Source organism: Sycon ciliatum, chromosome 3, assembly GCF_964019385.1.
Source record: "Sycon ciliatum chromosome 3, ocSycCili1.1, whole genome shotgun sequence".
NCBI classification, from domain to species: Eukaryota; Metazoa; Porifera; class Calcarea; order Leucosolenida; family Sycettidae; genus Sycon; species Sycon ciliatum.
The window spans coordinates 23,215,094-23,228,037 of NC_088645.1; the positions used below are offsets into that span (position 1 = coordinate 23,215,094).

Below are 12,944 nucleotides of genomic sequence, written 5' to 3' on the forward strand. Positions count from 1 at the left end.
TAGCGACCAGCCTGGTACTACAGACCACTTCGCCAGGCACGGACGGTCTCACATTCACGTAATTATGGTTGTGTGGTGCAAACCTCTAACTAAAGACCATCGGCCACTAAAGACCGCTTTCTGGCCCCAAGGGTGGTCGTTAGTCACAGGTTTTACGGTACATTGTATCTCTCTGCACTCTGATTTGCTGGGAAAGTGGGAGCTCGTCAGTAACTACTCAGATGGTGAGCCAAGGAAAATATTAAAATTGAAACAAGGAAAACGATGGGGCACAAGTTATGCGTTAGAGTCCACCAACTAAACCAGATCTTGAACACTCAGACGTGAACAAGGTAGCACCAGACTGACGAGGGGTGCTGAGATATTCCACGGCAGGGACGTGAGCTTGAGCACTGCTTGATAGCGCTAACCAACGGCCTTCCTGCTTGGAAGGTTCCTGGATACTAGTGATAATTCCAAAGAGGGGAAGGTAAGCGCCATCAAGCCAAACACAAGCTACATTCCAAGGCACAGTCGAATGATGGCTTGGTGCAATAACGGGACGGTAAGACCATTGGACAACACGGCCTGACCACAATTCGACAACGCAAAGCAACAACCACCCAACTTGGGAGGCTCAACTTCATCTTTCCTTGCCCTGGAATGTCTCAGTACTCCTCGTCAGTCTGGTGCTACCTTGTGCACGTCTGGCTGTTCAAAACCTGGTTTAGTTGGTGGACTCTAATGCATAACTCGTGCCCCATCGTTTTCATTGTTTCCATTTACAGTGAGATTAGCATTTCTATTTCCAGTGTCCACCATGGGTAAGAAGACATGAACTTTTAAAAACATGTGGCGCGGTTCTTGTACGTAAAGTGTTGCTGCTGCCACAACGGCGCTTCGCAGATCACCCTGCCACCACTATACCTCCAGTAGTACTCCCGGAACGTTAGGTTAGGGCACCACGCCTGCAGAGCGCGGTAACACTCGTTGTACGCCTTGCAACATTGGTCAATGCTGACCACCACTGTGGCACCGCCACGGCTGCCGAAACCGCACCAGCATCCGTAGTTAGCATAGCGCAGTGACGCCCTCACCATACTTGCACCGAATCATATTGAGGAAATTAACCATGGAACGCTTGCTGCGACCTTTGGCCACCGCCGAAGACCCTGCTGGTACTGAAGAACCAAGCACATCACTATCGAGGGTGGCGGAGACAAGAATGCAGAGAAAAAGAACGCGATTGTCCGCACTGCCATGTTGGATGTTGATCTAGGATCAGCACATGTGAACCAAGTTACCTCCTCAGAATGAGAGAAAAGGAAACCAAGGTGCCTAGTGTTGCAGCAATACCCTGAATCTGTTTGAACTTCAATAAAACACACCTGAGCCGGCAAGTCACTCTCACTGAAGCCAGAATGTAACCTCCTCCCCGGTTTTATAGGTTTGTGTGCAGCTCTTCAAAGTGGTTTGGCTTAGTGAATGCTAGCGCTATTGAAGTTAGTTCGAACGTTCAGGCGATACATGTAAGCTGCTAATCATGATGGCAATACTCTGGCCAGAGTACCGTACATGGATATCTAGTCCAGAGGTCTTTACGACCAGTACGGAGCCACACCGACCACCCTGTTTTGTGTTGTTCTTTTTCTATTTCCTGCTCCGCGAAGTTTGGTCTATGTGCAGCGTGAACCTAGTGGAAGGCAAGTATTGTGTGAATGGACACTAAAGAATACCATTGAAGCCACTACTCAAAGTGAGTGCTGAGACAAAACGTCACCAGCCTAGTTTCTGCCTAACTAGTTGCTGCCGAAGCTGCCACTTCACGTCACTTGGAGTCTTTTTACAGACTACAAGTGACGTACCAAGGGAAAACCGTGAGCACTTGTGCTCGCGGGTTTCCCTTGGTATAGTTGTGTTGTTGACGTTCTTACTTGACTCATGTTCCAAATGCTCACTGGGTTTTTTTATTCCAGCAGTAGCCCTAGGCGGATTATGCTCCGTAAATTGCTGAATTATGCCTTCCAGTATGCCCAAATTATGCCAGTGATTATGCTACATGTCATGATGCTGGAATTATGACAAAAGAAGTACATGCGCTGCCAATATTTTCCCATCAGGTTCGGCCTCATATTCTCGGTCCTTCGTGGAGGAGAGAGAGTCCACAAAGGGCGAAACAGTTCTGACGGAAGATGAAGTATAAAGTAAGAAATGGATCATTGTGAAATGTCTGTGGTGTGTGCTGAAATGAGCTACTGTAGGTATCTGAGGGAAGCATCATACTCGAAATACTAGCAAGAAAAGAGAAATAGAAAAATGGAGGAAAGAATATGAATCGTATTAGAACGGTAGGTGACCTGCACTGGTCCACACAATGCTGGCTACGCCCAGCGGTACTGGGGGGGGGGGGGGGGGTCTCTAAAACAGAACAGGCAACATCACCCAGTGGCAGTGATCACTCAGCGTGAAACTTGGAGTCACAATTGACCATTCTGGCTACTCTGACTGGTATCGCCATAGCAACGGGAACCAGGGCAACGAAGAAAGCCGAATGCTCATGCTACACGTGTACTGTATGCAGACGCCAGCTTCATGCATTTCACTCTCATTGACATAGCGGACGAGGAGAAAGGATGAAAGCCTATGGTGTTGCTATTTTGCGCAGTGGCTTCGGTCGTCGTAGTTGATGTTATTGGAGTTGTAGATGTGGTTGTGAGCTTCAAAACAAACCACAGCTGTTCTGTCGCATTCACAGATCGCTTTCTGGCATTCATTGTTACCGCCACCTGCAAAGAGTGAAGATACAGAGGAAAGTGAATTTAGTACTAAGTACAAGTATTATCAAGAATAAGCGGTGCGGACACAATAACTTTAAAATAAGGCAATCAGCAGAATCAGTGAAGCGGACATTGGACGCAGGAATGAACAAAAATAAAAGATGGATAATAAAGTTTGCTAACAAGTTTTCCAGAGTCCATAATATTCGTATGCATTCTTGTTATTATTAGTAGGCTGATTGAGTTTAATTGAAACAAGGAAAACGGTGGGGCACAAGTAATGCGTTAGAGTCCACCAACTAAACCAGGTTTTGAACAGTCAGACGTGCACCGTCGTCCTCGCCGCGGAAGCTTCCCTTTCATTACTCATCCTTGATATAATTCAGCCTCCCAAGTTGGTTGGTTGTTGCTTTGCGTTGTCGAATTGTGGTGAGACCGTATTGTCCAATGGTCTTACCGTCCCGTTATTGTACCAAGCCATCATTCCACTGTGCCTTGGAATGTAGCTTGTGTTCTGCTTGATGGCGCTTACCTTCCCCTCTTTGGAATTATCACTAATATCCTTGAACCTTCCAAGTTGGGAGGCTGTTAGTTAGCGCTATGGAGCAGTGCTCAAGCTCACTTCCTTGCCATGGAATGTCTCAGTACTCCTCGTCAGTCCGGTGCTACCTTGTGCACGTCTGGCTGTTCAAAACTTGGTTTAGTTGGTCGACTCTAACGCATAACTTACGACGGCACATACTTTCATGGATCACCGGTGATCGATTAATTCTACACTTTTCAAATATTTTCAATAACTTGGTCAATTCTAGTTGTTTGGAGAGAACGAAATATGTAGGAGGAAGATAAAACTTTCAGCTGTCGTCTCGAACAATTACCAATTATCAGCTTTCTTTATCCACCACGGGTAAGAAAAATGCTAACAGAAACTAGCAGGCGCATGAACTCAAACACATGGCGCGGTTCTCCTACGTACCGAAGAGCCGCTGCCATAACGTTGCTTCGCAGAACACCCTTCCGCCACTGTATCGCCAGTGGTAGTCCTCGTACTTGGGGTCCCCACAGCCTTGGGTCTCCACCGAGCCGTAACACGCATCATGAACCTTGCAACACTGGTCAATGCTGTCCACCGTGGGCCCGCCACCTCCCACACCGCACCAGCATCCGTAGTTATTGTAGCGCAGCGCTGCGCTTAACGCATCGCCCACGTTGGGTAGGACGCACGAAATCATAGTGCCGAAATCGAGCAGCGAACGCTTGCTGCGACTTTGGGCCACCGCCGAAGATCCTGCGGCTATTGATGAACCCAGCACAATACAGATCGTAGCCAAGACAAGAATGCAGAGAATACCGCCTGCCCGCATTGCCATGGTGGACGGTAGCCTGATCGTGGATTCAACGTGAAAGAAGAAAACTCACAAGGTGAGGAGAGGAAATGAACGGTGGCCTAATGTTCAAGCGCTGCCGAAGCTCTCCGAATGTCAATAAAATACACCAGGGCTGACCCGTCACTCTCACTGAAGGCAGAATGTAAACGCTTCCCTGTTTTACGTAGGTTTGTCTGCGGCTCTTGAAAGTGGTTTGGCTCAGTGAATGCTAGCGCTAGTGGTGTTTAGTCCGAACGTTCAGGCGATACTTGTAGGCTGCTAATCGATATCATGATGGGAATAATCTGGCCAGAGTGCTGTGTTTGGGATATCTAGTCCGGATATCTTCAGGACCAGTACGGTCCCACACCGACCGCCCTGTTGTTTGTCGTTCTTTTGTATAAAGTTTGATTCTCACTAGTATTCTGTCTGCAGATCTGCTACGCAATGCTGTAACAATCTATTTCCTGCTCCGCGAGGCTTGGTCTATGTGCAGTGCGAGCCTAGTGGAAGGCAAGCATTGTGTGAATGGACACTAAAGAATACCACTGGAGGTACTAATCACAGTGAGTGTTGACGAAGAGCAGCCACTAGCGTAGCTAGGCAAAGACTTTGCATGACATTTTTGTCTTCAAGAGTGTGATGCGTTCAGGTGTGGAAAGGAGGACGGGTTCCACTGCAATTACGTACAGTACTTAGAAAAAACGAATAATATATCACTGCACTCGCTCAAACCGGAAATACTGCTACTGCGTTGCCCCCAAACTTCACCAGAAGTGCATTGTACGTGTACATGTATTATGTATGTTCGGATTCATCACAAGCTACTACCGCTTGGATTGTGGTGTTGCCTGAAGTGTGCGTTTGGAAATCCGTTTCGTGATGTTGCCAACAGGGTTCGGTCAAAGAGATTGGGATACACCGAAGTGCTGTATACTATAGTAGTATGACTTCTAATCCTGGATTCATGCGGGAAGGACACGTTGCCAGTGTCCCATACGCTACGCGTAGAGATGAGGATTCACTTTCTAAATCCCAGCAGCAATTTCGCTGGCACGTGAAGAGTTAATAAATTTTCCTGTCTTGGTATACCTCGGAACATTTGTAGACTAGGCATGCAGATCTTTAGACTAGGCATGCAGATCTTTAGACTAGGCACGCAGATCAATGCTTCCAAGACCAAGTCAATGGCAGCGCCGGAGGGCGGTGGTGATCTGGGGTGCATTCAAGTAGGCATTGAGCGAATAGAAGAGGTATCCCAGTTTTAAATACTTAGGTGCCGTAATCACGTTGGATGGCAAGTCCGATGTGGAGATACATGTAAGAAGACGCTTAGCACTAGGGAAGCAAAAGATCATTGAGCTTCAATTCATTTGGAAATCGCCATCACTTTCTTTGCCTACTAAATTTCGTTTTGTTAGGTCTATTGTGCTAGCGACTGTTTTATACGGATGCCAATCTTGGACATTATCTGCCTCAGCAATGAGAAGAATTTCATCCTTCGAGATGAAATGCTTCCACCGACTCTTAGGAGTAACATACCACGACCGGCGTACCAACCAATCTATCCTGGAAGAAATCAATGACATCATCGGAGCAAGGATGCGGCTAGCGAACGAAGTCAAGAAATTTAAGTTGATGTGGTTTGGCCATGTTACGAGACATGACGTTTTCTCCAAGCCCTTCCTGCAAGGATCAACTCCTGGATCTCGACCGAGAGGAAGGCCCGCGACATCATGGATTTCTAACATTAAAAGTTGGACGGGTCTTCCCTTGCATGCTCTCTCTCATGCAGCTCACGATAGAGTTGGATTCAGAGACATCATTCACAATTCTCTCGCTGATTAATGCCTCTACGATCACCTTGTGATTATGAGTTATACATACATACATACATACATACATACATACTCAATCTGCGGACAGAACTGTTTCGTCCTTTGTGGACTCGTCAGCGCAGCACAGAGGAAATGAGGCCGAACCTGATAGCAATGGAAATAAAAATTAATAAAAATTTACATACATACATACAAGCATGTTGCATTGCTCGTTATGTAGCACAGAGTGTCCTCACTGTTTATTTCTATCGCATCAGGAGATCTCCTTGATAGTTCATACATGTAACTTCTGGGAAATTCTTTAACAAAAGATTAGTTCAAGGCATTGAATTTTAAAGCGTTTCTTCAGAATTCCCAAACTCCATTGCAGCGTATTTCTTGCACTTGAAAACACCGCCATTCCGGCAACAGGCTCTCAGCTGCACCAAATAAATAACTTTGCAAATATTTCGCCCATTGGGCATCATCAGGGCATTTAGGAAGGGGAGGCCAAATTACGAAATAATCGGAAATATGAAGACGAATAATGCAGGCAGATGAATGTTCTAGAACTAACACATCGTGGTGACACAATTGGCAAGGCCAGAAAACTAAACAATCATCACTTGTAAGGTGACCTAAACAAAACGAAAGATGAGAAAACTCACACATGAGACCGCTCGGTCTCACCAACGTACAATTCCGCACACAACGTGCAAGACATACAATAGACAACACCTTTGACTAAGCACTGACTATCCACCATACTCGTATCACATGCACGACACTCCCTTGGTCGACCTCTCCCTCTCTTCACCTCCGATCGCTGCTTCTCACGGGGACACACACGTACAGCACTCGACGATCGGACCAGCATATCCTTCAAAGAAGGACCAGACACAAAGACAACACGAACATGCGGACTGAACTTTCGAACACGTCGTGAGACACGAGCGGCAAGTGAGTCGTTGATGAAGGGCAGTTTGATGACTGACTTGAATTGGTTGTGTCTGCGCTTGCTGTCAAGCTGCTGTTGTTGAGACGGGTGTGTATCTTGTCTCTTCCCCTTGGCTGCTCGTCGTGCTGCGTTTATCTCGGTGCGTGGATAGTCATTTCTCTCGAGCAACTCTTCAATTATGGACATGCTCCTGTCTTCCGCTTCCGGTGTTGACGAGTTACGGATAGCTCGAGAGAATTGGTTCGTTGCAACAGCTCTTTTACACGACCAGGGGAGACATGATTCATAAGACAGGTGGACACCACTGTGGGAAGGCTTAACATAGAGCTCCCACTCTATGCTGTTTCCACGCACAGACAGCGCTAGATCTAGGAAGTTCACTGACTGAGTTTCGTTGACCGAGTGTTCCATTGTGAATTTGATAGTAGTGTGCTGGCAGTTGAAGTGATCTAGAAGTGCTGTTAAACCTTTCCAGCCGTGTCTCCACAGTAGTATGCAGTCGTGGATATATCGTTTGTAGTATCAGCCCAGCCGGCACCAGGCCGGTCTGGAGGTAGTTACAGGGTAGAAGAGAAGAGTGGTGAGTAGTAGATAGTCTAGGTAGTACTAGTACTTAGTAGGTAGACACAGGTAGCTATGCCGGCCAGAACTGCCACTCGCAGCCTGACGGAATCGGAAATAAAACTTTTGAGCTCCATCCCTGAAATTGAATCGTCCGTCTTTGAAATGGTCAAGACGCTGTCAGCGCTCGTGTCGGAATCTGCAAACCGGGAGGTCCGTCTCAAAAACAGGATTGACGAACTGGTCATGCAGATAACAGGACTGAAAGAGGAAGTTGTCGCCATGAAGGAGTCCGCCATTGCAACGGCAAGTGTTACCTCTCCTCCGGCTGAACAACAGCCCCAGATGCAGAGTACGGCGAGGCGGAAGGGATCTCGTAGCCGTACGCGAAGAGACCAGGTCACCAAGTGCACTGGTGCAGCAGCAGGAGAACACCGTAGCGCTTTCAAACGCGTACACGTGGATGACACTGGCAGTGATCGTGAGATCTCGAGCGAGGAAGACGAAAGTTTTCAGACTGTTGGGCGCCCTCCAGTCAAGCCCCAGAAAACATCGTTCGACCCAATCGCTGATGAATCGTGGAAACTAGTATCCAAAGAACCCCACCAAACAAGGAAGGCAGTCGTGTATGTGGGAAATCTGCACGCGGATTGCACAGAGGAACGAGTGACAGAGTTCACTCAGCAGCGATCTGTGGCCGTGGCCAAATCCGTCAAAGTCCATGAGTGCAGCATGCACACCACGGAAGACGGGAAAGTCTCAGCCCGATTGACGCTCGACGCCACTGGATTACAAACAGTCACTGCTGCGAACTTCTTGCCACGACCACTTTACGCTCGAGCCTGGCGACACCGCAAACGGCCGCAGGGTGACAGCTCATCTGGTGCAGCTGGCGCCGGCAACGTGGGCAGCAGAGGCGATAGGGACAGTGAGGAAGAGGCTGCCTCAGCTGGAGCGATTCAGTCACACAAACACCAATGAACACCAGCTGCGCAAGGACATACCCAGTAATGAAGCTCCTGCTGACAAATGCTTTTGGGCTGCTGTCAAAGTTTGGAGCCTTCCAGCATGCTGTTGCACGGAGCAGATCTGACATCGCCATCGTAACAGAGACTAAACTCACCCCGGAGAAAGCCTCACTATCTGACTCCTCCATGCCGGGCTTCCACCCACCCCTCCGACTTGACCGATCTGCTCAAGGTGGCGGAGTTGCAGTCTGGGTCCGGGACTCCCTCTCCTTTGACCACCTGAGTGACATCAACTGCCATGGCCATGAGGTCATCTGGCTTCGCCTGCACCTGGACAATGGCCAGAAAGTAGTTGTATGTGCAGTGTACCGACCCGGGTCGTGCCCTGGACAAGATGTCTCTCTGCTTGAGTATCTTGACTCAGTCATGGATCAAGCTCGATCCCTCGGGAACAGCGTCGTAATAGCCGGGGACTTAAATGTTCATAATGAAAGCTGGCTATGCAGCACGAAGACTACACCGGCTGGTGAATACATGGAAGAACTCTCTGCGTTCCACGGGCTCCACCAGCACGTTACTCAACCGACACGTGGTGAGAACACCCTGGACCTCATACTCAGCGACTTCTCGGAGACCTCAGTGGTGGTAAATGTACTGGACCCCATTGGAGCATCAGACCATGCCACCGTTGTGGCCACTTTTGATGCCACCCCACTCCGCGAACCACCGACTAAACGGCGCGTTTGGAGGTATGCTCAGGCAGACTGGGGCCGGCTTCGGCACTTCTACTCAACAGCAAACTGGGATATATCAGAAGACCCCGAGGCGTCGTGCAGATCAGTAACCGCTGTTGTCATGGAAGGCATGAATCGCTTCATTCAACACAAAGAACTTTCGACGAAACCAACAGATCCATCCTGGTGGACGCCGGAATGCTCAGCCGCTACCCAGGCAAAGAAGAATGCATGGAACCGTCTCAGGAGACACCCCACCTGCCACCAGCAACTCATTGACTACAATGCCAAAGTCCGAGCCTCTGCCAATTGCCTTCGTCGCGCAAAGCAGGCAGAATCTGCCCGCATCCGAGATCGGCTCAAACATGGATCACTGCGAAACAAGCAATGGTGGTCACTCCTGAAGCAAGCTGCAGGCTCTGGCCGCAGCTCGTCTATCACTGTCCTACGCAATGCCCAGGGTAGAGAATATGTCACCAACCAGGAAAAGGCTACTTGCTTTGGAGAATTCTTTGCGAGCAAATGCAGTCTGGGTGATCAAGATCTACAGCACTCCGACCTTCCTGACCTTCCTCCTAGGTGTACATCTGCCCTGACAACTGTCCGATTTCGGGAAGCGACAGTCCAGCGCCAGCTCCGCCAGCTGGATCCAACCAAGGCTACCGGACCCGATGGCATCCCTGCCAGAGTTCTGAAGCAGTGCTCAAAAGTTTTGGCTGCACCACTTGCCAAGCTGTTCTCACTCTGTTTTCGGTGTCATGTCCAGCCCTCTCTCTGGAAAGTAGCCCGTGTGGTCCCGATACACAAGAAGCAATCTCATTCTGCTGTTAAGAACTACCGACCTGTGTCCTTGTTATCTGTTGTCTCCAAAGTCATGGAGAAGATTGTCAACACTGCCATAATCAATCATCTTGAGCATGAAAAGGCTCTGTCCATCCACCAGTACGGATTCCGGCAGGGGCTCAGCACATCTGACCTTCTCACGTCTCTCAACCACTCCTGGGTCTCCGAAGCCAACCGTGGTGGCGCAGTCCGCGTGCTGGCTGTCGACATAGCAGGAGCATTCGACAAAGTTTCACACCGAGGCGTGCTCCACAAGGCTGCGTCATATGGCATCACTGGTCCCCTCCTCAACTGGCTGTCTGACTACCTGTATGACAGGAAGTTGCAGGCAGTAGTCGGCGGAGCATCTTCAGAACCATACAAGATTGATGCTGGGGTCCCACAAGGGAGCATCCTTTTGCCCACACTGTTTTTGCTGTACGTGAATGACGCCTGCGACGTCCTACCGGAAGGGATCACTCCGGCTGTTTACGCAGATGACACCACGCTTTATGCCCACATCCCATCGCCACATGCTGTGACAGAAGTGTGCCGCAACCTCCAAGCTGGTGTGGATGCACTTGCTGAATGGGGTGCTCAGTGGCGCGTCACTTTTGAGCCAACGAAATCACAGGCCATGACTGTGTCCCGCCACCGCAGACCCTGGGAGACACCACCCATCAAGTTCAACGGCACAGCGGTCCCAGAATGCTCGCGGCTGAAGCTCCTTGGAGTGACGTTTGATGCCCATCTAACATACTCGGAGCATCTTCGAGGAACTGCAGTGCGTGCCACACAGCGAATGGGTTTCTTCCGGAAGGCGTGCCATGTCCTGGACCCACCGGGCTGGGCCACAGCATACCGGGGGTTCATTCGGCCTCTAATGGAGTACTGTCCACTTGTATGGATGGGAGCTGCGGCTACCCATCTCTCACAGCTGGACCGAGTCCAGCATCGTGCCCTCACCCTGATTGGGACAGGGGCTGCAATGGACACTCTGTCCCTGCGGCGCCGTGTGGCCGGCCTCACAACTCTGTACAAGCTCCATTACATCGCAAGCCCGCCAGCTCTTGCAGCGACACGCCCAGCCAGAGCCATCGCACCCGCCATCGCGCCTGCCACACGTCGCCGCTCGGCAGCCAACCTTGCGCACGAGCTTCAACTCCAGACAGCCCTACCTGCCAGATCGTGCAATGTTGCGCTGCGCTCTTTCCCGGAGTGCCTCATCGAAGCCTGGAATGAACTGCCAGCCACTCTCCTCCGCGATGCACCGTCTGCCAAAGGGATGCAGCAGTTCAAGGTTCAGACCTACCGCTACCTGAAACGGTCGGGTTGGTCATTGGCCACGGACATCGCCCCCTAGGCTACTGCCAGTACGACCCTGTTCATGTTCTCGGAGCACTCCCTTCTCATCAAACTCCCAATCCATCTGTCTTTATCTCTCTCTAACTCTCCTCCATTCTAACTCTAATCTTTCGTCAAATCTGCACGGCAATCAACCTCTACTTTCGCCTCAGCATCATGATCTTGATACTGCTATATTTGTACTTGTTTGCATACTTGTTTGCACTCATATCTTGGAATAACAAGTTTCCTGGTTTCCTACCCTTAGAGTTCTTGCTCTCCTGCTCCCCTCCCCGCCCTTCCACTCCCCATTTTTGTTTCCTTTGGTGCACATGTGCAGCTGTGATGCCGAGACCCTTGGTCGGCTGAGCTTCACAGGTCCCACCCACTCCGTCCTGCTGGATATATACCATTGTGTCGAGGTCTTCTCCTCATTTTAGTTCATCATGCAGTGAGTGTTCAATAGTTAAAAAAAAGAAGAAAAAAAAGAAAAAAAAGAGATCTGGTGTCACTGTAGCTGTCGAGAGAGCTTTCTGCTCAAGAGCATACATGAAGAGGATGGCCAGCGGAGGTGCCAGATGGTTCCTCATCGCAATTCCACGCTTCTGATGGTACTGTTTACTATTAAACTCGAAGTAGTTGTTTGACAGAACATACTGCAACATCAGCTGTACATCCGCAACCGTCAATCCAAGCATGTCGACGTCATTGTTATGCTGCTCTAGCTTGGTAATAGCGGCCGAAATGCTCTCATCTATAGGAATGTTCGAATAGAGGCCCACTACATCGAATGAGGCGATGATGCAGCCATCCGGGACCTGGCGATTCCTCTTGATGTCTTCAATGCAGGCTTCGGTGCTACATGTATCTAGATGAGCAGGTACGAACATAAGGAACTGATTCAGTAACTGATTCAACAATCAACGAAAGGTTACTTGTAGGACTGTCGCAAGAACTGACCACGGGACGCAATGGAAATCCTGCCTTATGGTCTTTGGGGAGACCGTAAAACCTTGGCATCCGCGAGTGCCTCGGTTTGATTGCCTTCTCCAGTTTCTCCGGGAGCTTGTTCTTCAGATGAGTGTCGACAAAACGTCTTGTCTCCTCATCCAGTTTGTCCACCGTCATGGCCACCTTCTCATAGTCAGCTTCTTGGTCCAGCATGGCTTCGGCTTTCTCATCATATTGTGTACTGGGCAACAAGACGAATCCCTTTCCCTTGTCTGATGCCTCTATGACAACACTATGTTTCCCCTAAGCTGTTGAATCTCATCCTTCTCTTCTTGGGACAGCGGTGCGAACGTTGATTGTTTGCGGTTCCTCTTAGCTTCTTCATCATAGAGCGACATAATGTCATCCTTCATGCGCCGTAGCTTGCGTTCATCTTCCTTTCCCATCAATGGAGGTTGACGTGTTGTCCCACAGAGCTTCCTCAGGGTGATGTTGATGTCTAGGGTAATATTGCATGGTCTGACTTGCTCCTTTCCTTCTGGTTTGTCCTGCTCCCTCGGTGTACCCTGCGCCGTCTCCTCCACTTGCTGTGCCGTCCCTTGTTCCGTTCTCTCTTCAATAGCCGTCTGCCAGCGGTATCCGAAAGCAAACCTCTCAACAGCAACT

At 49.6% G+C, this 12,944-nt stretch overlaps 1 protein-coding gene across 1 annotated transcript; it reads right to left on the reverse strand.

Annotated features, from left to right (window-relative positions):
* Positions 1 to 2,159: 2,159 nt before the first annotated feature.
* Positions 2,160 to 4,410, reverse strand: LOC135812592 (basic phospholipase A2 caudoxin-like). The gene is made up of 2 exons (XM_065325908.1): positions 3,733 to 4,410; positions 2,160 to 2,765 (listed from the first exon to the last, which is right to left on the reverse strand). The coding sequence occupies exons 1-2, from the start codon at positions 4,124 to 4,126 to the stop codon at positions 2,632 to 2,634; spliced, it is 528 nt and encodes a 175-aa protein (XP_065181980.1). The 5' UTR covers positions 4,127 to 4,410; the 3' UTR covers positions 2,160 to 2,631.
* Positions 4,411 to 12,944: the final 8,534 nt, after the last annotated feature.